The 23,212-nt window shown below is 39.4% G+C and overlaps 1 protein-coding gene across 15 annotated transcripts in view; it reads left to right on the top strand.

The window, feature by feature from the left end:
* Positions 1–6,594: 6,594 nt before the first annotated feature.
* The window catches only part of lov (BTB/POZ domain-containing jim lovell protein), a 31,572-nt gene continuing 14,954 nt past the window's right edge, over positions 6,595–23,212 (top strand). Inside the window, exons 1-4 of one of the 15 annotated variants that reach the window (XM_033474784.2) lie at positions 12,036–12,105; positions 15,908–16,003; positions 17,040–17,128; positions 18,634–18,994. In XM_033474784.2, coding sequence (XP_033330675.2) covers positions 18,804–18,994 — 191 coding nt within the window. In that variant the 5' untranslated portion in view covers positions 12,036–12,105; positions 15,908–16,003; positions 17,040–17,128; positions 18,634–18,803. The other 14 variants (XM_033474785.2, XM_033474786.2, XM_033474792.2 and 11 more) reach the window with 14 other exon arrangements.

Here is a 23,212-nt window from a genome sequence, read left to right as displayed (position 1 = left end):
AAGTGTCCTAACTAGCATTACTGATCCTCCAAAAAATGAAGCTGAAAGTTAACAAAATCAATTTTGAGTAAATGAAAGCATATAAATGGAATTACATTTGGAACGATGTGAAGCATATTGAATTATCTAGCTTTGTTTAAAGAATAAAAGGCACGTGATGTTCCAAAAATTTAAAATATCCTGAAAAGTAGCAAATCAGTAGATAAGACATTTTAGCTAAGGGCTCGTGTATTAAAAGATTAGAAATTAATACGAATTTTCCAAAATAATATTCTACTAGTTCATCGACCTTCCTTCGCATCTACAGTATTTCGTTTCATTTCGAATTACAGAAGGCCATTAATATCCCTGACAATGCGACCAACAACGGTGGAAACAACCACGAAGCCTGAAGTCTCCTAGAACCGTACAATTCACACATGATCCTGGTATCAGCCCAGAAGCCCCGCGTCACGTGACCCGCCGGAAGCTGGCAAAAACCGAGGCAAAAAAAATTCAAAGGAAAATTAAGCATCGAGGAGGAAACAGAGATGGCGAACGCCGGACGCGGACGAAGGAAACGTAGGAAAATCGAGAAGAAAGCGTAACGGTTGGCGGCGGAGGGGTACGGGGCACTGAAGAAAGTATGGTGAAGGTAGGGGTGCGAGAGGGGGGGCAGCGACGGTGGGACGGAGCGTCGCGGCGTTGTCCTCACACGTAGCGGCGCTTTCTTAATCATCATCTGTCTATCTCTCGGCATTAGTCGACAAGAAAAGGAGGAGAGAGCAGTGACGTGGCGAGGGGGCGGTGGGCAGAGGGGCACGTCAGGAAGGGGGTAACCTACGAAAGATCCACGGAGAAGGCGAAAAGAGACGGAGGAAGGAAGGGAGCAGAGCGCGGAGAGCGTACGGGGTACGAAGAGCAAGGAAACGGTAGAAAAGAGGTGAAAGAAAGAGGCAGAGGAAGAGAAAACGAAGGGAGAGAGAGGTGGAAGAGGGAGGACGAGGTGGCGGAGGAGGAGGAGGAGGAGGAGGAGGAGAGAGAAAGGATGAAAAGACAGAGAGAAGGAGCGAGACGGGCGAACGAACGCGTGCAGAAGCGAAAGAACAAGAGAGGAAAGAGTCCGCGTAGGGAGTGCTGGACGAACGCTGAAGAAAGACAGGAAGAGTGTACCAGCGAAGAAGGATGAGGACGACGAGGACGGGAGGGAGGGGGAGAGACGCTTCTTACTCCGCCCAGCATCCAAGATGGCGTTGGCAGCGGCTCCCCTCGTCATTAAAATCAATAATTAAAAAATACATCCGTGGGCACCTTTGCTTTTCTAGCGCCTCGTGACGCGTGCTCAGCACCACCCGCCCCACCAAACCCTGCCTCTATATATCTGTACACATATATAGGTGTATGTACGGCCGGCGGACCAGCTGAGAACCACTGGTGCCGTTTCTTCGCGGGTAGTGGGGCGATACGGGGGGTTGGCTCGGGAGTTGGAAGGACGCGGCAGTGGTAGTGGCAGCAACGATGCTGGCAGGGGGTGACTGAGCTTGGCTCGCTGGGGGGAGAGGGTGTAGTGGTACCAGGCTGCACTGGCGAGACCCTTAAACAGGGACACAAGGACGGGTGAATGGGTACGGGAAGTGGGTACTTCCTCCGACCACCTCAACCCCCTTCTCACGGTGTTGCCCCACCTTCTACCAGTGACCCCCTGCAGAATAAGCATCCCCCCACCCCATCTTTTGCACATCTTCCCATACGACGCTCGAAACTTAGGAGCCGACTGGATTTTCGGAGTCTTTTAATTAGTGCAATTATTAATGCGGTAAGGAATACTAATTAATTCGAACCGGTTCGGCGGCTCCTGGTAAATAGCGATGTTGGGTCGCGTCGTGTCGCGTCGCGTCGCGGCACCAGCATTCGAACGCTGGAGTGAAAACGAAGTCGGTTGAAGTTGCATGTAGCTCCTCGCTCACATTTTTCCGGAAATGGGGGCGATCTTGCAAATTTCGGATGCGGTAGACCCTCGATTACCCGGTCCTGCAATACCAACATTCTCTAATGTCCATATACGTTTCGCACGGAATGAGCTCCATATCTTAGACAACCCATATACAAAATGGTTACAAGTTAGTAAAGACGAAATGTAGTGGAATCTTGAGTATCCGATCTAAACAGAGTGACATAAATATTCGAATATCGAAACAGTTACTTAATTCCAGTCATCTTTGTTAATTTGTGCAGTAAATCGTGTTGCATACGGACTATCTTACCTGCAATTAGCCCGGATAATCGAGGTCCCGCTGTGTCTATAGGCAAGTAATAGCGGGGTTCGCTATTTTTGAAGAATTTATGTATCGATATAGCCTATCAATTTAACAAAGTAGCCTCCACTTATGACAAGTATTAGGTGGTTTTTAGATGCAATATACAATGATAATTTTTGATAAATTATATTAATTTTCTGACTTGGATGAGTATGTATTCTTAACTGAATTAATTATCGTAGTTGAATGAATATTCCTGAATGAAGTCACGTGAATTGAACGAGCATTCCTAAATGAATAAATGTAAGTCGAATGAATATCCCTGTATGAACTAATTTTCTAAGTTGAATGGACTAACTTTCTAAATTGAATAAACATTCTTAATTGAACAAATTTTCTAAATTAAATGACTATTTTTAATTGAATCAATTGAATAATTACATTCACCGAATCGAAATCGAAATAAACGGCGCAGACTGAATCCAACAGTTTTCACTTTTCGAAACGCGATCACATATAATCAATTGTCCTGTGTAAATTCTAAGTGGATTTGGAGTGGTTTACATAAATCGTTTAACTGATTCAAAGGAAACATAAACGATGAATTTAGCAATTAATCACATCACTGGCGTAGCGGGTGCATATACATACATAGTTAAACATTGGGTCAACGATTAAATAATTTGTAGTCTTGCGACGAGCACAGTTCCGTAATATTTACCTCTACGTTAAATATGGGTAACAACAAAAAAGAAATTAAAGTTATTTCAGACTTCGTTATATTAACCGATGTGGGAAATAAATGCCGATTAGTATATTTTTATATTATTGTCGAAATGCAATAAGGTGAACAAGGTATAAATTAATACAAAAATTAATTACTTGGCATGCACTTTTGAAAATGGCGCACGAGTTTAGCGAATCACAGCACTACAGAAAATATAAATATTTTACTTGCAATTCTAGAAAACAAAGATGTTGTATTTTGTTTTAATTACAAATATTGCTTCCAATAATGAAGACTATGTAACAGACGAATTTAAAAATAATTATACGCGCACATTATCTGTGAAATCGACAGAATTCCTATAAGATTCTTTTGGCGAATTTTGTGATTTGAACGCCTCGCATGAGGCAGGACGGAAACCTATCAAACACGCTCACATGCGGAACATCGATAAATCTATCGTTCTGATGTCGTAATATTGCAATTTTAATATTTTCTCTATTTACTGTAATGAATACGACAAGATTCGACATAGTTAATTACCGCTTAAAATTATTGTTTTAGACAGAATATTGTTTGGAACTGTGACATTCATGTTTGTAAATTAACGAAGATAAGAATGAAATGTCGCCGATAAATTAATTTGTTAAATTAAATTGTTAAAACTACTAGAAATACATTAGAACATTCAAATCGATGTATTCTATTAGGGAAAGAACTAAAATTTCATTAACGAACTAAATTTCTCACATTGCGCTGGTAAGGGTGAAGTTATTTAATCATTCAAATTATGGACAGGTCCTCGCTTCTCGATACGCTGGAATATTTCATCCTTTTTCACCTCATGTCACAGTAAACTGAATTAACTAGATGGAAATTTGCGGTAAGAAAATAATTTTAAACTCGCAAAGAGAATTCTATTTTGCGGCAATATCTCTTCAATTAAAAATTACAGGTTTCGTTTGATTAAGATATTCTAGCCGAAAATATTATATTTCTCTCTACCGGAAAAATCAGTTTATACTTGAATTATATCGAATATCAACGTCATTATAAAATTAAAATGGCGTCTGAGGAATCTCGTTTCCATCGTAATACATTTCATCTGTTTCTTCCAGTTTTCAAGAAAATCGTTAATACGACGATATAAATTCTATTTAAGATTTCTACAATTCCTTCAGTGATTAATAAATAATTGCATTTTAATATAGCTTAACTCTGTAGCAATGAAAATAGTTGTTGTTAAACAAATAATTACATGAAAACATTTCAAACTCTACCAAATATTTAAATATAGATAGTTTTTGATTACATTTAGGTAGTTACATAATTTAATAAACTTGATTTTTAATTTCCATCTCCTGTACATTGTCGACGCGAACATAGAAACAAGTGTGCACAATTATTATAAAATAACAGATCAATTATTGTAACGAAATATTCAATGTATTTATACACTATGCAACAAATAAATATACGACTTTTTACAGAGGCTGGACATCAAATATTTATACCTGTGGTAATAAATATTTATAAAATGTGCAACATTGTGCATTTATAACGTATGAAACGCAATGAAAACCTGTCAAATATAAAAATTAATAGAATCTTGTAATAGCTACAATCTTAGCGTTTAAATTGCTTCCATGAACAGATTAAAATATTTAAATGTTTAAATAAATAACCGCGATTACCGAGAATGCTTGATTGGTTCTTATCAATAATCAGATATTCAGTATCAATATGCATTCATGGATTTCGTATGTTCTAACTAGAAAATCCCTAGACTACTTTGAATTTACATTATTTAAATAATTATACATCAAACTGAGATTTCAGCTTGAAAAGTATAAAATTATAAGTATAAAGATTTCAAAGTTCTAGAACACCAAAAGAAATTTGAATTATTCTCGACAGGGTTTTGAAAAGTTTCAAGCAAAATTCTAAGAATTTTGTTATCATTAGATCGCAGATTTTATGTGATTATAATGAAAATAATACAATTTGAAATATTAGGCTACTTAAAAGAATTAAAAAATGTCGATATACTATCTTCAACTTATTGAATACAATGGAATACATGATACAAAGGAAGAAGGAAAAATTAGTCGATGGATACTGTTCCTGGCAATTCATCTAATTTTCATTCCATGTAAAAATCCATGATCTTGTTATATATTAAATACGAGCATAACTGTGAATAGCCTTCCTTCTGCGTATTGGATCGTTTTCGATTTAATTTTGTTAATAAAAACTGCAGGCGGAGGGTTAAGAATTATACAAAAACAAGATGAGAAAGAGAACATATAGATTTCTGAAATGGAATAAACAATTAACTCTTAGCATTCGGAAGATTTTCATAATATACCTACCATCCACTCGGAAAAAATTTTGCACAAATTGTGATTTTACTTTACTAAATTGCTATACTATCATTACTATCGTTACTATACTATCATTAATAGTGCTGTGAAATTTTGTAAGAATTAATAAATAAACGATTTCGAGTTTTTATTCATGTATTTTACATGACTACCTTGAAAGGGATATAAATTTGTGTGTTCCTTTTTTATGTTGTTTTTGCATATATATATATATATACTTGTTCATTCTAGTTCGTACAATGCGTCTACATATTGGGTCTTTTTCGATAAAAATACAGTTGCAAACGAAGAGTTAACAACTATCTACAAACAAATACGGAGAAATAACCTTATTGAAGATTATCAAATAGAATAAATAATCATCTCTTCGTCTGCATACTGCGTCATTTACGATTTCAATATGCCACTAAAAATAAGTTCGCTGACAAAAGGTTTAACAAGACCGCGCTCGTACTCGTAAATTACATTTCGTTGATCACTAAACGAAAAAACCATTGTTCACATTACGGCCCAATGGCAAAGAAAATTAAGCAGCAACGATTTCATGCGAAAGAATCCGTGCCGCAGCAATGCAGAACTCGTCGAAGAAGCGATCTATCCAAGCTCGGTGGTAAATCCCAGGGATCTAGCTGTGCCCGATTACAAATCCTTCGGGAAGCGTGAAACACGTCGGAATACACCCCGCATGGAGGGAAGTGGCCAGTCGGTCTTGTCGAAGAAAAAAAGAGAAGAAGACAAAGAAAGGGAGCGAGAGAGGGGAGGGGAAAAAGAGAGAGAACGAGAGAAGGAGGATCTCGCAGGTTAACAAGCAGGTGCATTCTTCCGAAGGCAGCGATATTTGGGACAGGAAGGAGGCAACGAGGGCTACCGGACCTCCGGTAGGTACAGAATCCGCAGGTATCTGCACGAGGGTGCCTCGAGAGCGGGGGCAAAGTAGTGTGTCTAATCGGCTAGGAGGACGGTAAACATTCGACGGCGGTGTGGGTGCAGGGTTCGGAGCGAGGCGAGGCGGGAGAAGGAGAAGCGAACGAAGACAAGGCGAGGCAAGCGACACACGTACATGTTGAATCGGCGTAACGCGTTCGACGGGCCACCGGAAGGACGGCGTGTGGTGGAGAAGCGAAAAGATTGAACAGGACAAGAGAGGAGAAGGAGGGTCCGATGGGCTGGTACCCACCCAGTTGGAGGTGGCACAAGGAGGTGGGACTCTTCGCCTCGTTCTCCACTTTCAGTGGCAAGTCCGAAGAGGCAGTCACAACGCGACTGCTCTAAGAGCCAGGCCGCCCGCCACCACTCGACCGCACACCTGTTTCGGATCGTGCATCTACGTGCACACCCGCGCGCGCATACACACGCACCCACACACCTGACCGTGGTGCATTCACACCGAGCCGTAGTTGACAGTCGACGCGACGCGTCCACCACCTGCGGAATTCCACGCGTGCTACGCCGGCACCGACACCAACGCCGACACCGACACCGACACCAACGCCGACGCCAGCACGCGTTCGCCAGTCTATGATAAAACACTATTCCTGGACAAGAACGGTCAATGGTCGATCAGGCCTTCAACAGTGCACTCGTCTTCCTCGCATGTGCCGGGACGGTGGCTCGATTCTTGGGACGAATAACGTTTGTTGTGACTCGTGTTCGGCCTGGAACTCCACTCTAACTTAACAGCTGTCCGGGTCCACGTGTGCTACCGAGGACGCTGTGATCCGCACCCGAAGCAACCATAAGCCCAAGGAATTGCCTGCGATATTTTTACACGGATTAAAGGTATATATTGTCAAAGTGGTATCGCGGAGATGTTGCGCGCGATGCTGAAGCCGGATTGCTTACGCCGGAATCGCACGTGTGCGGGGACGAACCATTGTGATGTTCTGTGCTGAAGCAGAATTTTCGGGATAGTGTGGCTGTCTCGCGGAAACACGCGTTTCGGGACCGCGCCGGCGAACACCGCCGCCCCTAACGGTATGTCTCTATTATGGAACATCTTGAATCACGCTGCTTACGATATTTTGCAGTTTTGTATGTTCGGCTGACTGTTTACGCTCGATCTGCGAGGGAATTTAGATCGTCCCCGGTGAATTCGTTGCGTTATCGTTCCGCTTTCTCATAGATCTTAACGTGTACAGGAAAACGTTCTTAGAGACATCGCGGACGGAGGTAACCGCGACTGTTTTGCCAGTGACATGTGCAGAATATGGTATTACAGTTGATGTTATAGCTGCGGAACAATCTTTCGCGACGTTCAAGTAATCGCGTGCAAACTTGTAGATCTTCGTCGTTTGTGTTGTTTAATTTGATCAGAAACATTCGCGGTTACGTGTTTTTAATTATAACAGGCCGAACGATCGACGACTTTGCTCTGGATAAAAGGAAGACACGATTTTTACGTATGCAATTGCAAAAACGCGAGGTGCGCGACGGTCCAGCAAGTACGCGTGTAAAACTTGCGATAACGGTATTTGTTGGTAAAATCGTATAGAGATTTAAAATAGGAAAGGAATCTTTATTCGGAACATTGCTAGGAAAATTTTGCAAGCATTAATAATTAATCATGATAGACGTTTGGACAGATTGTTTTAACCCCTTGCGATCATAGTAATTGAGAACGTGCATTCCCGTCCATAAATCGCCGGACATTTGCTTATTCGAAATTGAATTTTATACTAAAAATTTATTATAATTTCAAATTTGTAATTAAATTTCAATTCAAAATCTATCAGAATTCAAATTTATAATAAACATCTTAAAACAAATGTCTTCCGTTAGCGATAACTAGACCGCGGATTTTTATGTAAAATAAAAAATGTCTGCATCAATTACAAGGAACAGATGCCAAATAGCAATTTCATTCGTCCTTTAATCATCTTAATAGGCTAAAAATAATGCACTGACCTTCTAAAATGCATTTAATGTTTACCCTATTTTAAATTGTAACTACCCAATTTTGCCATAATTGCATATAGATCCGCAGTCTAGTAATAATATATTATCTTACTAATAATATCAAAAATTAAAAGTAAAATGTTCTATATAACTTGACACTGATAACAACACGTAGTGATAATGAAAACATTCAAATAATAAGTAATATCGAACACATGTACACGTAGCAATCGTGTATTTGCTAAATAAATCATCTGGTTTAAGGTATTAATAAATAAAAAAGAAACATTTAAAAGACGAAGAGTAGGAAACATTGATACAAGATGATTCTCTCGTTAGATTACTCTAAAGTCAGTAGCCATAATCGACCCGATCAACATTATTTCAACCTTACGCTGATATCGCCTGTCTTCGACGATTATCGTCAAGGTAACAATGTATGCACATGAGGACGATTAGAAGTGGTGTCGGACCTTGATGGTATAACTATGTCGTTCGTGCAGACCGTGGCTAATGTTTTTAGATTATAACAATTAGTAATCGACGGATTTTATTAGAGTAGGCGAATATTAATTCACTAAAATTATTAAATCTAGAAAGAGCATCTATTTGGCTCCTGTTTCTCACACAACTCGTGCAGCAAATTTTCATCGTTGAACCTATCATGCCGGTCAAAATGACTTGAACCACATCTTACATTTTAAAATTGCTGAAATTATAAAGAGTCTTTAGTAGGGAATGATTACCGAAATTCTTTAATTCAAGCACACACGTTAGAATAAAAACAGCAAGATGTCTGAATAAATTCAAACTTGTAGTTCTCATAAAACAACACATGTCAGACATCTTTAATGCTCGGTAGATTCAGTGTTAACCCAGTGCACTATTATTTCTTTCACGGTTATAATGATTGACGCTTGTCATTAATAAATTCCTAGGCGAGAAAAAATATTTATTATATCGATTGCTTGCCAACTTTTGCTTCAGTGCTTAAATATTGATAATAAAAGGGTGAAATTTTATATCAATTTAATCCTTGTGTCGATAGCCGGGTACCCTTTTGCGCATTCACTTCAAAATACTCTTTGTTCCTGGTGAAATATTTCAATATCCTTCTAGATCGTCGTTATTTAGCACAATTCCTACCGATATCTATTTTGAGTGGATAATTTTCTTATCATTAAAATACTAAAATTGGACGATAAAGTTTGACATACCTTTGTTAAATAACCGGAGCCCCCGGGTGGCCTTATAGGAGAAGAGGATAGGGAGTGTAAGAAGAAGTAAAAATTCACCAGACAATTAATCGAAAATAATATTTTATTGCTGTAATAAATATAAAATAAGTAAAAACGAATATTTACATAATATTGTATAAAACATGTGTAAAACAGCAACGTAGTGTAGGACATCATGTATAGGGCATCATAGGGATGCCTGGTTTTATAACCAGGATATATTTTATAACAACATCCACAATTTAGCACTTTGTCATACCGCAAGGGGTTAAAGACCGTCAATCTAATCGTTAGAGTTTTTAGCAATATTCTCCAAAGAGTGTCAGTTTTGGGTAGCGATCGAGAAAGAATAATTATTTTACGAATCAGGATAAAAGAGGATGGTGGTCATTTCGATGCAACAAGCTCCCTATTGGCCGATCGAGCGTACAACAGTCAGCAGCTTTGGGTTTTCGCATAAGAATTACTTGCATGGCAATCGCGAGTATATTAATCCTAGCACCTAATTACGGACAGGTGATACTTAATACTCATGTAAGTCCTGCTCACGGGGGAAGGACGGTTGGAGACTTTCGGGCCGGGCTCGCAGTTTATCGCGTCGCGAAGTCTAGAAGACGCGAGTGTATTCGGGGTGACTGCATAAACGCACACGAGCACCGGAAGCATAAGGGTGGAAGCGCGCGTAGGTGTAAGCGGAGGAGGGAAACTATCTACAGTTCCTACTTTCCTATGGTGTCCCGTTGCGATTCGAGATCCTTCGAACGATCCTGAACTTGGAATTCACCCTCTCGGTGCCACCTCCGTCGGCGGCCTTGACTCCTCATCTTCCTCGAAATCTTACCAACTCTCTCTTCGTATTTATCTTAACCGGTCAGCGATCGACCGATGAAGTTCAACCGAGCTTCGAGGCAAACGCTTCTTCCACCGTTCAAATTATTTTTCCGGAACGCGATCTTCGGCTTCGCGAAATCATCGCCGGAGGAAAACGAACGACGATAAACGAAACCGGCGCAGAGAAACACATCGATTTGATCGGATACTTCCGGTCGCGATCGTTGAAGAAAAGCGCGCGTTCGTGTGCGGTCGAATCGGAGCGAAACGAAATCCGAAAAAATAAGGATAAACGGGCTACGATATCAGGAGAATCCACACGTGGAATTCCCCGCTCCTCCTGCCATAGTAGTGAATTTGCTCCTGCGATCCATAGTAGTGAATTTGTTCGAAATCGTAGACAATGCTAATAACTCGGTGTTTATTGGTTTTTGTCACCATACACCTTAATACTTTTTAAATCGGCCTTCAGTAATTTTTCGAATTATGACGTCGAATGTAACATATTATTATGAAAAAATTCAAGATACCCTCCATATCTTGATAGAAAAGCACAATCACGAAAAGAACTAATAATTATGTTATATACTTTTCTTGACACGGTGAAGCTTCTGTTCGAAACTTTTTTTCATATAATAAAAGGTTTGCAAGTAATTTCGGTCAAAAAATTCGTACGATATAGACAAACCGAATATTTGTAATCTTTTTAATCTATCGGTATAATTATCTAAACATTTGGTTAAGTATATGACACAATAAATTCATCGGTTTATGACGGTCTTCGTTCTGTCCAATAACTCGGAAGACCACAATATACCGCAGGTAAATCAGGTAATTACCAAGATATGTTTAAAAATTATATGACCACTCGATCTCGCTTGACAAACAATTATTTCATTGACTAAAGGTAAAATGTGTACAGATCTTTCGTTCACATCTCCCGTGGCCCTAGAATATGTTATTAATTTAAGCAAGTAATATGTTATTAATTTAGGGCACGTGGATCAAGATTATTCTGTGTCGTTAGAAAGATATTACGAATCAGCATTGAAAAGTTCCGTCTTTTCAAATGAACAGTTCCTTTTAGTACAACTTCGAGGCGGCTGCATATGAAAAATTAGTTTTAACAAAAAATCATGCTCTGCTCGCATAATAAATACGATCCGCTGTATAGAATTTCAAAGTACGAACAAAATATTGTTGACCGATGTCCACGATTTCGGGCAAATTCGCCGCTACGCGGCCCTCGGGTGTGTGCATGTCGTATTTTTCTTATCGGTTACATCGGGTCCGCGGATAAGCGCGTGGATTCGTGCCGGGCGGGGGTGGGGCACGGAGAAACCGGCCGGGGGTAGGAAACGCGAGTTAGGGCAACAAGAAGGAACGCGTCTCTCGTGGAACAGTAGGTTTCCCTTGAAGTAGAAAGGAAGGAAAGGGGTAGTTGGCGGTCCGCGAATGTTAGAGCGGCAGGACACACGCCAGAGGTGGCGAGAGGTGGTGGTAGGTCTGCGCGCGGGGCGGTAAAGTGACGAAGAGGAGAAGCGCAGTGGGGAGAGGGATAGACGGAAGAAAGGGGAGGAGGCCGGCAAGAGAGAGGGAGGTTGGTTAGTTAGTGCGCGAGCAAGTGAGTGGCGTGTATCGTATAGGAAAAGAGACGACACCGTCGAGAGGGAGGGAGAAGTTTAAGGAGCGAGAGGGGTGGGGATCTTAGGAGGGGCGCCTAACGTCACGGCGCATTCACTCACCGGCCGTCGCCGACGCCGCTGTGCTGCACACGCAATCCACACGATACGGTCAGTTTTATCTTTCAAAGTTCTTGATTTTATTTCGGTGAGTTACCCGACATTTTACTTCGATCCTTATGATTTCACATCGCTTCCCGGTTGCTCGTTTTTCCTACCCTTTTCGGTTGGCTCGGCCCCCTGAATTTTGTCGATCGACCAGGATCGATCCGCTCCGATCGGAAATCATCGTGCCGCCAAGTGTTCGCCAAACGGAGCGATTAATCATCCCGCGAGAGAAACCGGTACCAAAGTGATCGAGATATATAGTGATACGAGTACACACGCGGCTGCCCGGGGAATCGCGAACCAATCCGATCCCTCTGTGAACACGTTTGTGCTTTTATCGAGAAGACGATGGGTGACAGTGAGGAATCAGCTGATCGTTTAGGGGCGCCACGGTTCTCTTATCCTCTCTCTCTCTCTCTCTTGCACGCGCGCATTCCTCTCTGTCTATCCTTCGACGACGTCTTCTCTTCCCCTACATACACACCGCTACACACAGCAGCTACCACGCGGTCCGCCGGCTGTGTTCAGCTTTCCCGCCAACGAACCATCCGCGCTCCAGCCACGCGTTTCCCCGTAAGGCCAGACGTGTAAGTCACCTTCCATCGAGTTCCAGTCTCATCGTGTCATAGTCCGATCTCTGGTTCGTGGTCAAGTGCCTGGACAATTCGTACAGATCGAGTGAACACGAGCTGCCAGCCAACGAACGACTGAGGACCACCTAGTGCCATGTGTGTTTTCCCCGGTTCATCTAGGTTGTTTCATGTGACAAAATGGACTGTGCTCTTGGTTGCCGCTAGATGAAACCTGCCTGTGAACTGCTACGACCAATGTGACTGTTCGTTCCGCAAAAATCGTTATCAACGGCGGGAACGCCGATTCATGTGTCTTCTAATAACGTATCGAAATCGAGACGCGAGGTAACGAATCGCGGTCGATGTGTTTTCTCGTCATCGGGATTGGTTCGTATTTGAATTGTTGACGAAGCCAAGCGCTGCCGAAGAATCGTTACGTGCAAGCGTATATCGGCGGTATCGCCAGTTTTTCTGGCCATCGGGACAGATCGAGCTTGTTATTTGTTTATCCACGGAATCATTGACAGTGCGAAGAAGACATTAACGTGACCTCCTGCGGCGATTTCATGTGTAATTAACATGCAGCCGCGTTCGAATCCTGCCGCTACTCGCCATCGCCACGGAAAGACGACAAAAGACGATTAACATCGAGGGTGCACACGGTTCGCTGGCTATTCGTGCGCGTTTTTCTGTTCGTTTTTTCGAGCACGTGCAAGCTTGACATCAAAGTTGCGACGAGTTTTCGACAGGCGCACAGTGACGTACCACCGCGCCGCGAAGCCTGAGAATCCGTTTGACCCTCGGCGGACGAACCCTGGAACAATTTTTTTTTTCTTTCTCGACGTAGTTCTGATCTAACCCGAAACTGCGGTTCCGTCTGTGAATAAATTCACCGGTTAAATTTTAGGCGATCCTCGATGTTTGCCGCAAACGTGCGTACATAAATACGCGCGACATTCCTGTTTTCGTAGTCATGTTCTTGCGATAACTTCGATTCCCGGTCGCTTCTCGTGTAGATCGCAAAAATTCGGGCTCTTCAATGAACTAAGGTTGCCTCGATACGCGTTGTATACCGTTCATGCACAACGATCTTCAGGATTCGGTAGGAATTTGAATTTTACTAACGGGTCGAGTTTTATTGACGCTTCGAGACAGCGCATTGTCTCGGAAGACAATCGGCTTAAATCGTAAACATCGGTGGCGTACAATTTGAATGAGAAAATTGGCGCGCGTTCTGTGAATAGTCTTCGAGCACGCTGTTATATTCCCGGCTATGCGTGCGAAATAACATTTTTTCAATGATCGAGCTATCATTTTTATAATAACGATTTATTTGTCACTTTAACGCGAACCTTGGAAACGTTTTCTCGACTCTTCATGCCAGCAGATTTGAGTAGACGTTTGATCGTTTTTAATGGTTCGTTTGTCGCGGATTTATCTAGTGACTAGCAAGGATAATGAAAAACGTAAATTTTTAAATAGGATTTATTCGAGATTTTCGCATATTCAACAATTTCAATGTTATGAGTCATTCTAATACGGAATTATGTTTACATAACTGGTGATTTCAATGCTTATCCTCGATATACGAATATTTCTCAAATTGAAATAGATACGAACAATGAATGCAGTTAAATGAGTTGGTAGTGTATTTCTAAATCAATTCAATGAACTCCTATAAGAAAGTGTTTATTTCCCATAAAATTGAACCATTACTCAGATGAGAACCAGCACACAGATACTTTGAACATTTTCTGGGGGTAGTCTTTTACCTAAAAAACTTTACATTTAAGTAAATAATAATATAGTAAAAAATAATATATAAAAGTAGTCACATGGTCTATCATTTTTTATAGCAGTTCAGTGCGCGAAGTAAATAAAATCCGAGGGACATGCGAAAGTGTAATTTTTTTTTCAACTTGTAAATTTTTTCTTACATTTTATACTAATGGTAAATTCTTAATAAATTCTCCTAAGCTAGTACTCAATTATAAAAAACATCATCATAGATATTTATTTAAGATTATAGATAATGAATAACTTTGAGTATATATTTTACGATTTAAATCTTTAGAAGTTTTTAATTAACTATGAGAATCAATTGTGAACAATTAATATTTCGTCAAACGTGTTGCAGTTACAAATTTTAGTTCGTTATGATCTGTAAGCAGCTGAATTATTTCTTAAAAATTAAGTATTTTAATAAAGTAGAAACTGTAGCTATTAAAAATTACATTTTTAGAAAGAAACACGACAATGTCATTGTCATTAGTCACGCCTGGAAATTTTGATCGTTGAAATTTAGAAAAGCTCATTCGCAATATCGCGTGTCCCGAGCTACAGAAGATAGTTTTCACAAATTCCGCAGCAGCAAGAGAAAATTTATACAAAACACCATGTGTCGCAATGGATAATGCAAAACTTTTCCATCAATGCGGATTGTTCGTTCTAATTTTTCTTGCTATATTACGAATAATTTCATATGTTCTACACTACACGCCGAAAAAAAGTCTCTAAATACTCGATCGACGTAAAAATCCAAATTTTTTTTACTAATATCTGTCTCCACAGAGACTGAGATCTAATGGTATGGTAACAACGCGCGCCATTACTCTCCACGCCATTATTGCCGCGCCATTTTTACGCCACCAAATATTCACGAGATACGTCAAATCTAGGCCGTATTTCCTTATCAAAAGATACAACAGACCACTCGGCGGTCTTTTAATATTTAAAATTCACGTTGTAAGTTGTAAAAAAACACTTCCAGTCCTATCGTCGCTTCTGACGTCTGCGTTATTCTAGAAGCTCGAGCAACCACTGTCATATCGCACGGATAAGTACTTTTCGAACAGGACAATTAAATGCTACAATTCTCGTCCAATATGTTTAAATACTCTAAATCGCACAACATCCGCTTCAAGCGCATTAGATGCGCCCCTCGGACGCGCTTACACCCCTATCCACTGCCAGCCACCGTACCCCATACAATCGACTGTTCCTAAACCTAATCGACCTAATGAACCGTGCGCACCAGTGATCAGAGTTCGGGATCTGAAAACTGTGGAAGAACGTATTATCGATCGTCGATCGTTTCGCACATCCTCTGTCTTGAACGAGCAAATCCCGCCAAAAACCATAAGCTCTTCTAACTCAGCTGCTTAGCTGAAAAATATAGAAGAAATTTGTATTCCTAGAAGGATTAAAAGCAAACTTCGTTGTACTGATTACAGACCTCTTTTTTGGAAGTATTCCGATATCTGCCGTCGGTCATCATAGCTGTCCACTGCATTCGCATGAATTTTATTTGACATACAGGAAGAAGTAACGTAATTATTTTTACCACCTGTGTGACTTATATCTTGTCTTTGGAAAACAAATATTATTGTAACAATAGGAAAGGTATACTTTGGGCTGTGTTCGAGCCTAACACTTTGTATAGCCATACACTCAGTAAACTTAGTAGATTCAATAGGTAATAGATTTAATAGGTAATATAACTAGACTGCGGATTTCATGCATTTATAGCAAAATTTAAAATAGTGTATAGATTGAAAGGAATTTGAAACGTCAATGTATTATCTTTAATTTATTAAATTATTACTTCTTGGTTTCCATCCCTTGCAATTGACGAAGAAAATTTGTATTTCGCATAAAAGTCCGCAGCTTAGTATTAACAATGACAACTAAGACCATGACTGACGAATTCTGAAAGTTTAATTCATGATTTTCCTTATCTGGAGCCGCACAAAGGAACCTTTCGCGTGTTTGCATTACTTTTGAAATGGTGCCCCGTTCGTAAATATTTTGAATTTGGGTAAATTGTGTATGTATAGCTGAAGTCCCCTTTTCTACTTTGCAGAAAGATCAATACCTTACGGCTTACTATCTACAAAATATAAATTCGTAATATTTGTGAAACAAGAACACATTCGAAGCAAACTTATCAAGGTTTTCTAACGCCGCATGTGTACTATAATTTGCATGGTATATGTTAGATCGATTTCGTACCCTCGATTCAGTGGAAAATAATGTAAGAAAGATACCGCAAAATTCATTTCGACTGGTTTTCCTCAAAGTCGTAAAGTTTCCAATTTAGGTATCGCTTTTCCCTTACCTGAAGGACCAACCATAGGTCCCCATTGCAACCCATGGTTTCTTTGAGCATTAGCTTTGAATAGAAAGCGATACGGTCAGGACAAATTTCCGACTTTTCAACCTTGAAAAGATCAGGGAAGACAAATTTTACGGCGCCTTTCTTTACATCGTTTTCTACCAATTTGAAGTGTAGAATCGATTTAGTATATAATCGTGATATTCACACTTCTTTAATACTCTCTGCGCGAGATATTAATTTTTTTGCAGTTTCACGTAGATCGAAACAGGGCAGTGACTTCTACACTAACAGTTCCCCCCGTTCACGTTATATTTTGGAGTAATGGCACAATTACGTGGTATGTAAGAACTATTGCACCATTTCTCAGATGTGCTAAACAGGTTATAAAATCACTTAGGGTGCCATGATCGGACAACATAATATTATAGTAAATTCAGTAGTAAAAGAGAGAAAACACTTCGGACCACAATGGGTTAACGTCTCGCGTCCAATAAGGGCAAAGGCGCTGATCTCGACAATGTTCATAGCTGCCCCGAAGTGTTAACCCTCCGTGGTCCTACGACGAAACAGGCTACGCGAGACATTATCTTTTACACTAATAGTTAATAATGTCATAGCAAATTTTGAAGTAAAAGGGAGAAAATACTTAGAAGGACGAACACAAGATGTTCATACCTAAAGTATAATATCATGTGGAAAATGATATACGTTCGATGCGAATGAATCCTTGGCGGTCGAGGATCTTTTAAAGTACTGAGGATATTTTCCTCGAAGAGTTAGACTATGTATCAAAGTCTTAACGAACCCCCTCGCCGTAGTTTGACGAGTTCGACTCGTGATGGAAGTTTTTAGTAATAACCTATTAAGTGTGAATGTTACTTCGTTAACAATATGTACATTGGTCGCATTTGAAGCACGACAAACGTAGTGTCAACCCCTCGCGCTACGATTTCTTTCACAACCAGGTTGATTAGCACTGCCTCATACTTAATAATTTCCTTTGGCATGAGACAATTCTTGTTTCACATTTTATCCACATTTTCTTTCATTCCAACATATTCATAACGGAAGAATAACATTCATATTTAGTAAATCCTGCACGAGATCTCGTTGCTCTAACGCGAGGGGTTAAAAATTAACTTTTATTTGATTTCTGTCTCTTAAAATTAATTTGTACAATGTTTATTTGATTTCTGTCATTTACAATTAATGTAGAATATTTTTCTTTGATTTCTCTCTCTTACAATTGACTTAGAAAATGTTTATTTGATTTCTGCCTCTTACAATTAATGTAGAACAGTTTCCTTTGATTCCTCTGTCTCTTACAATCGACTCCGAAAATTTCTTATTTTGCATAAAGTGCCAGAATCTATTGTTAACACTTTATCGTCCGGTCGTGGTTGAGGCTGCCACTCAGTAAGGACTGGCTTAGTCGCGCGCGCATTTGCTCCCAGTACCGGCTAAATGTTCGCTATTCATTGTGTTGTGCTTATTCCTTTAAAAATAATAATAAATAATAATATAATTATTATAATTATAATTCATAAGGATATGGGGAGGTCAGCATACAGGAGGTCAGCTACTAACAAAACAGTAAAGAAGCGAAAACCGTCGATAGCTAAAAGTCGATTAATAGGCTATCGGTCGATAAGCATTGGCAATCGAAAAGCCGATTAATAGGCTAGCGATCGATAAACATTGGCAATCGAAAAGCCGATTAATAGGCTAGCGATCGATAAACATTGGCAATCGAAAAGCCGATAAATAGGCTAGCGGTCGATAAAGTGTTAACGTACAAAGCTGGCGCAGACTGATTGTCGATCCGATTTGTTCGTGTTCCAGGAGAACAGTGCCGTTCAAGATAGTGTCGAAGGGGAGACATTGTTCACGATACGTGCGTGGCCACTCGCGTGCGTGCATGGAAAAGAAAGACGACCGCAGGACCCCGAGGTACGAAGGAGCACGCGGCGGAGCAAGGTGGCTCCGCTAACGGCACGAGCGGCGGTGAAAAAATGTCGAGCGCCGCGGACAGTCCCGATGGGCTGGCTCTGCAGTCACATTATTCCTTACGGTGGAATAATCATCAGACCCACATACTCCAAGCTTTCGAGGCGTTGCTGCACGCCGAGATACTTGTCGACGTGACCCTGGTATGCGCCGATAACAGCTACAAGGCGCACAAGGTTGTCCTTAGTGCCTGCAGGTATGAAACGATCAGGATCTTTTCTTGTTTGTCCATCGCAACCCCCCATTATCGGGAAGCTGGGCCCCATCCGATACACGAGATTGATGGCTTCTGTGTTTTCTTTTCTGCGTTTCGCTGTTCCGTATGTTTTACGAAACGACACGTTTCAGCCTATCAACCGATGATCGACGCGTTAACGCGACGACTATCATGTCTCCCCTACCTCTGAAGTGTTTACAGTGTTGGGTGTAGGGCGGATCGCTGCATGCTCGATTGATTTTTGAATGAAATAGATTATACGTTCTTTCTTTGTTCGTGTTTTATAAATTTCGTTGTTGCGTCTTCAAAGTTGCAGCATGATTATGTCCGTTAACACGTTCCGTGCCGAGCTTTTTTTACTCGAATCTTCACACTTTGATATTTTACTATAACTTGATGTATTACGTGCAATGATTAATTCTCGTACACATAACAACGTAACAAAAACTTATCAACGCCCATTCTTGCGGTGGAAATTGATTCTTCGGTTCTAAATTTCTTGTAAACAATTTGTTCAGTTCACTAAGTAAACATGCAAGCGTGTACCATCGATGGTACACGTGGCACGGAACGTGTTAAGAAACTTTTGTCCTTGTAGATGTTTGTTCAGGCTAAATGTAAATTATTCTGGATATGCATGATACACAATATTTTTGTGTCAACTATGATTTTGATGAAATTGTAATTAGAAATGCAGACGTTACAGGAAAGATATTATAAAAGTATGAAAGTATGAGTTCTTACAGATTTGGAAAATGAGTATTAACACTATGCCGTCCAGTGGCATCACGCCGGTGCCATGCAAAAACTGTCTGTTGTATGCCGGTGGTACCACTTTGGTGCCATTTTAAAAAACTGAAATAACATTTGATCTATATTTCTTGGGTGTTGAAAGGCAGCAAACTAACTATAGCATTGTGCTTATTCAACTAAGAATTAAGTACGAAAACTCTTGGATGACATATTTTAGGAATATATATTACCGCCATCTTCGAAATTTTTTTCAAAACCTAAAATTTCCAAGCTATTATGCCGGCGTCAAACAAAAGAATCATATCTAAGATCTGCGGACGGCATAGTGTTAATATATTGATAAATATGATTAGATAATAAAGCCTAAGAGAAGTATAGTTAAAAAGTATCAAAAGATTTAAAAAAAAAGAATATTCAATTTTATTGAAACGACTTAATTAGCCAAAATAAAGATTTAACCCAAAAATGGAGCACTGTTTCCTGTGACTATGAAGCGTTACACATTTGAATCTTCCCAAAAATATTATAAAAGATTTACTAAAATATAATACTTGTAGAAAATTTTGCTGACAATGCAAGGTACCATTAGAGGGTTAACCTCCAAATGTTTGCAGACGTTCTGTTCGGAACTTATGTATATTACCGAAGCCTCACTTACACCCAACAATGTAATTATTCGGGATTATTTATTATTATTTATCATTTTACTCGAAACGAAAATTTAACTTGAAAACGAATTATAGCGACGATAAATTAAATTGCTAATTAAAATTACATTGGTTTTATAGCACTCATTAATAACTCTTGTCATTGCTGGTTGGTAGTTGACGTGTCAAATAATCGTTCACGCCGTCCTCTTAAAACATATTAAAACGTGTTATGGCTTTAACATAAATGAAGGGTGTCTTAACACCAGAAATACTGATCCGTCAAAGTGACTAGATTGTATTTTCTTGCAATAGTAACAGAAGTACATGTTAAAATCTAACGCGATTTTTATTATGGCAAGAGCGCCAATGAAATCGTGTTCAATAGTTTTCTGTGGAAGCGCTTTTATTATTTCAGTAATTCTGAGATAATAATACATTTTCAATAGGTGATTTTGATCTATCTGGTGCATCCAATATAACGAAAACAAGTGCAGTAAATTCTCCCTAATTGAAGCACAGATTGTGCACAAAAATAGACAATTTGGGAAGTGGAGATACGATTATTCGAGCTTTGCGGCTCGTTTTTATAGTTGTTGGCAATCGTTAACTACAAAAACGAGCCGCGAGGCTTGAATAATCGTATCTCCCCTTCCCAAATTGTCCATTTTTGTGCACAATCTGAGCGACAATTAGGGAGAATTTACTATATTTTGTAGAGAATGCTATCCTACTAGAGCAATGAAATGATATTCAATTTTAATTGAAAAGTAATGTAATAATAAAACTCGGGAGGAGAACATCAAAATTGTTGAAAAACGACAGAAAATAATCGTACTTCATGTTTAGTAAATGACTGCGACCATTCTAACTAATTGTGTGAGCAGGGCAAATTAACTCTGCATTCGTACAAATCCACCACCATCCTGTGGTTTTTCATTTCCGGATTTATTCCCTCATTGACGTTTAAATTTCATTTCAACCTCTTTCAAACGGCATGAATCATACGGCATCTTTGTTATATTCGGTGATACCACCGAATCTTTGTTCATTGCTTACAGCTAGATAAATGTTCATGATTGAAATAATATACGGTTAATAGATTTAGAGAAGCTGTTCGCTAGAGAAACTGTTCGCTAGAGAAGCTGTGGTCAAAGTTTTAAACTAACATGCGTTAGTTAAGATCATTTAGAATTGAATTAATTTATAGTAACTTTATAATTTACTCCATTTGTCTTTCTAACAATTTGATATATACAATAGATTATATTTTACAAGACATACGCCGAAACCGTCAAAAATGTGACTTACATCACCATGATTTTAAGCCACTCCCATAATTAATATATGCAATATTTATAAATTTCCACTCAAATGTATTAGATTGTGCCATGAGTATTTTGATGTTGCTCAGAAATCAAAATCATTCGATATTGCTCCTAACTAATCGAAACAACCATAAAATCGGTTTGAACAAGGCATGGGGAACGTGGTACTTGCGGTTTAAGTGGGTAAACGGCCATTATCAGGGAATTAGAAAGAAATTCTGTTCCATCGTGGTAACGTCGAATAGCAACATATAGCAAAAACAGTATGAGAAAAATTGCATGTTACAATTAGGAATACGTATCGCCTACCGCATTTCCTCATGCATCCATCAACCGCTGAACACTTACTCTAATCATTGAAACATCTTTTAACCGATAAAAAGCTGGATAATACCGGCTATGATTTAAAGTAGAGGTAAATATTAATATCTTGCAATGAAAAAGGTTAACGTATAGAAACGGCACTACTTTTGAAATGATATCGCGCCCAATCATTTGTTTTCTTGATCATATGCAAGCGATATACGAAACATATTTTCTTTCATTTTCTGAGGTTTTATACTCAACATTATGTCATTTTCGAGATTTTGAAGAGTATCTAGGATCCTTTACATACATACTATATATCCGTAAATCCGTCGGTAGTTTTATTCAATTATTCTTAAACTTGCCTTTTTTCTAAGACAATTTACAAATCTAGTTTTCGTTTATGATTTGATCCTGGATATTTTACGCGTTTCTTTCTGAGAACATTTTTGTTCCGCATATAATGGAAGTTGCTTGTGCTAAAATCAGTATAGTATCCCTGGCAAAATAACATATCGCATCATGTTTTATCTACCTTAACACAGATAATTTCACATCATTGTTATTTCTCTCCAGTTGTATTTTCGTCTGTTAAAATATCTCCTGTTTCACGTGCAAAATATTGAGCCATTCATTTGCATCGTACAGTGTACTAATTAAATATTATTCGATTCTCAAACTGTTTTTGAAACAGGGGTTATTACATTTGACTCTGTGTGAACTGCTTCCGTTTACTCATCAACAATATTTGACTAATTGTGCTTGACGAAAAAGATAGTAACATGCGATACGTGTGCGAGAAAAATGATCTTTTTGTTAAAAGCAGTAGATGCAATCGATGAGACAGCTATTGTTGCTACTTTGAGGGTTGATATCGCACGCGTATTTAAGGTGAAGACATACTAATGCCGCGTCACGTGAAATCATATGGCATTCGAATTTCTATTGTGTCAAATCTATTAGAAACAGATCAGTATCATTTCACGCTGTTCATATATTGTCACGCGTGGACGGATTTCATTCTTACGATTTCACGTGACGTGACATTAGTATGTTATCTTAGTATTAGTATCTTTAGTTGCTTCCACTGGAGGCGATTCTATATGTGTACATGTAAAACATAAAAACGAATGTACGAAAGCAAACGATCAGAATTAGTATCA

The sequence above is a fragment of the Megalopta genalis genome, chromosome 17, assembly GCF_051020955.1.
Source record: "Megalopta genalis isolate 19385.01 chromosome 17, iyMegGena1_principal, whole genome shotgun sequence".
Classification (NCBI taxonomy): Eukaryota; Metazoa; Arthropoda; class Insecta; order Hymenoptera; family Halictidae; genus Megalopta; species Megalopta genalis.
Note: the sequence above shows the minus strand (reverse complement) of the source record. Positions and strands in the feature narration are given on the sequence as shown.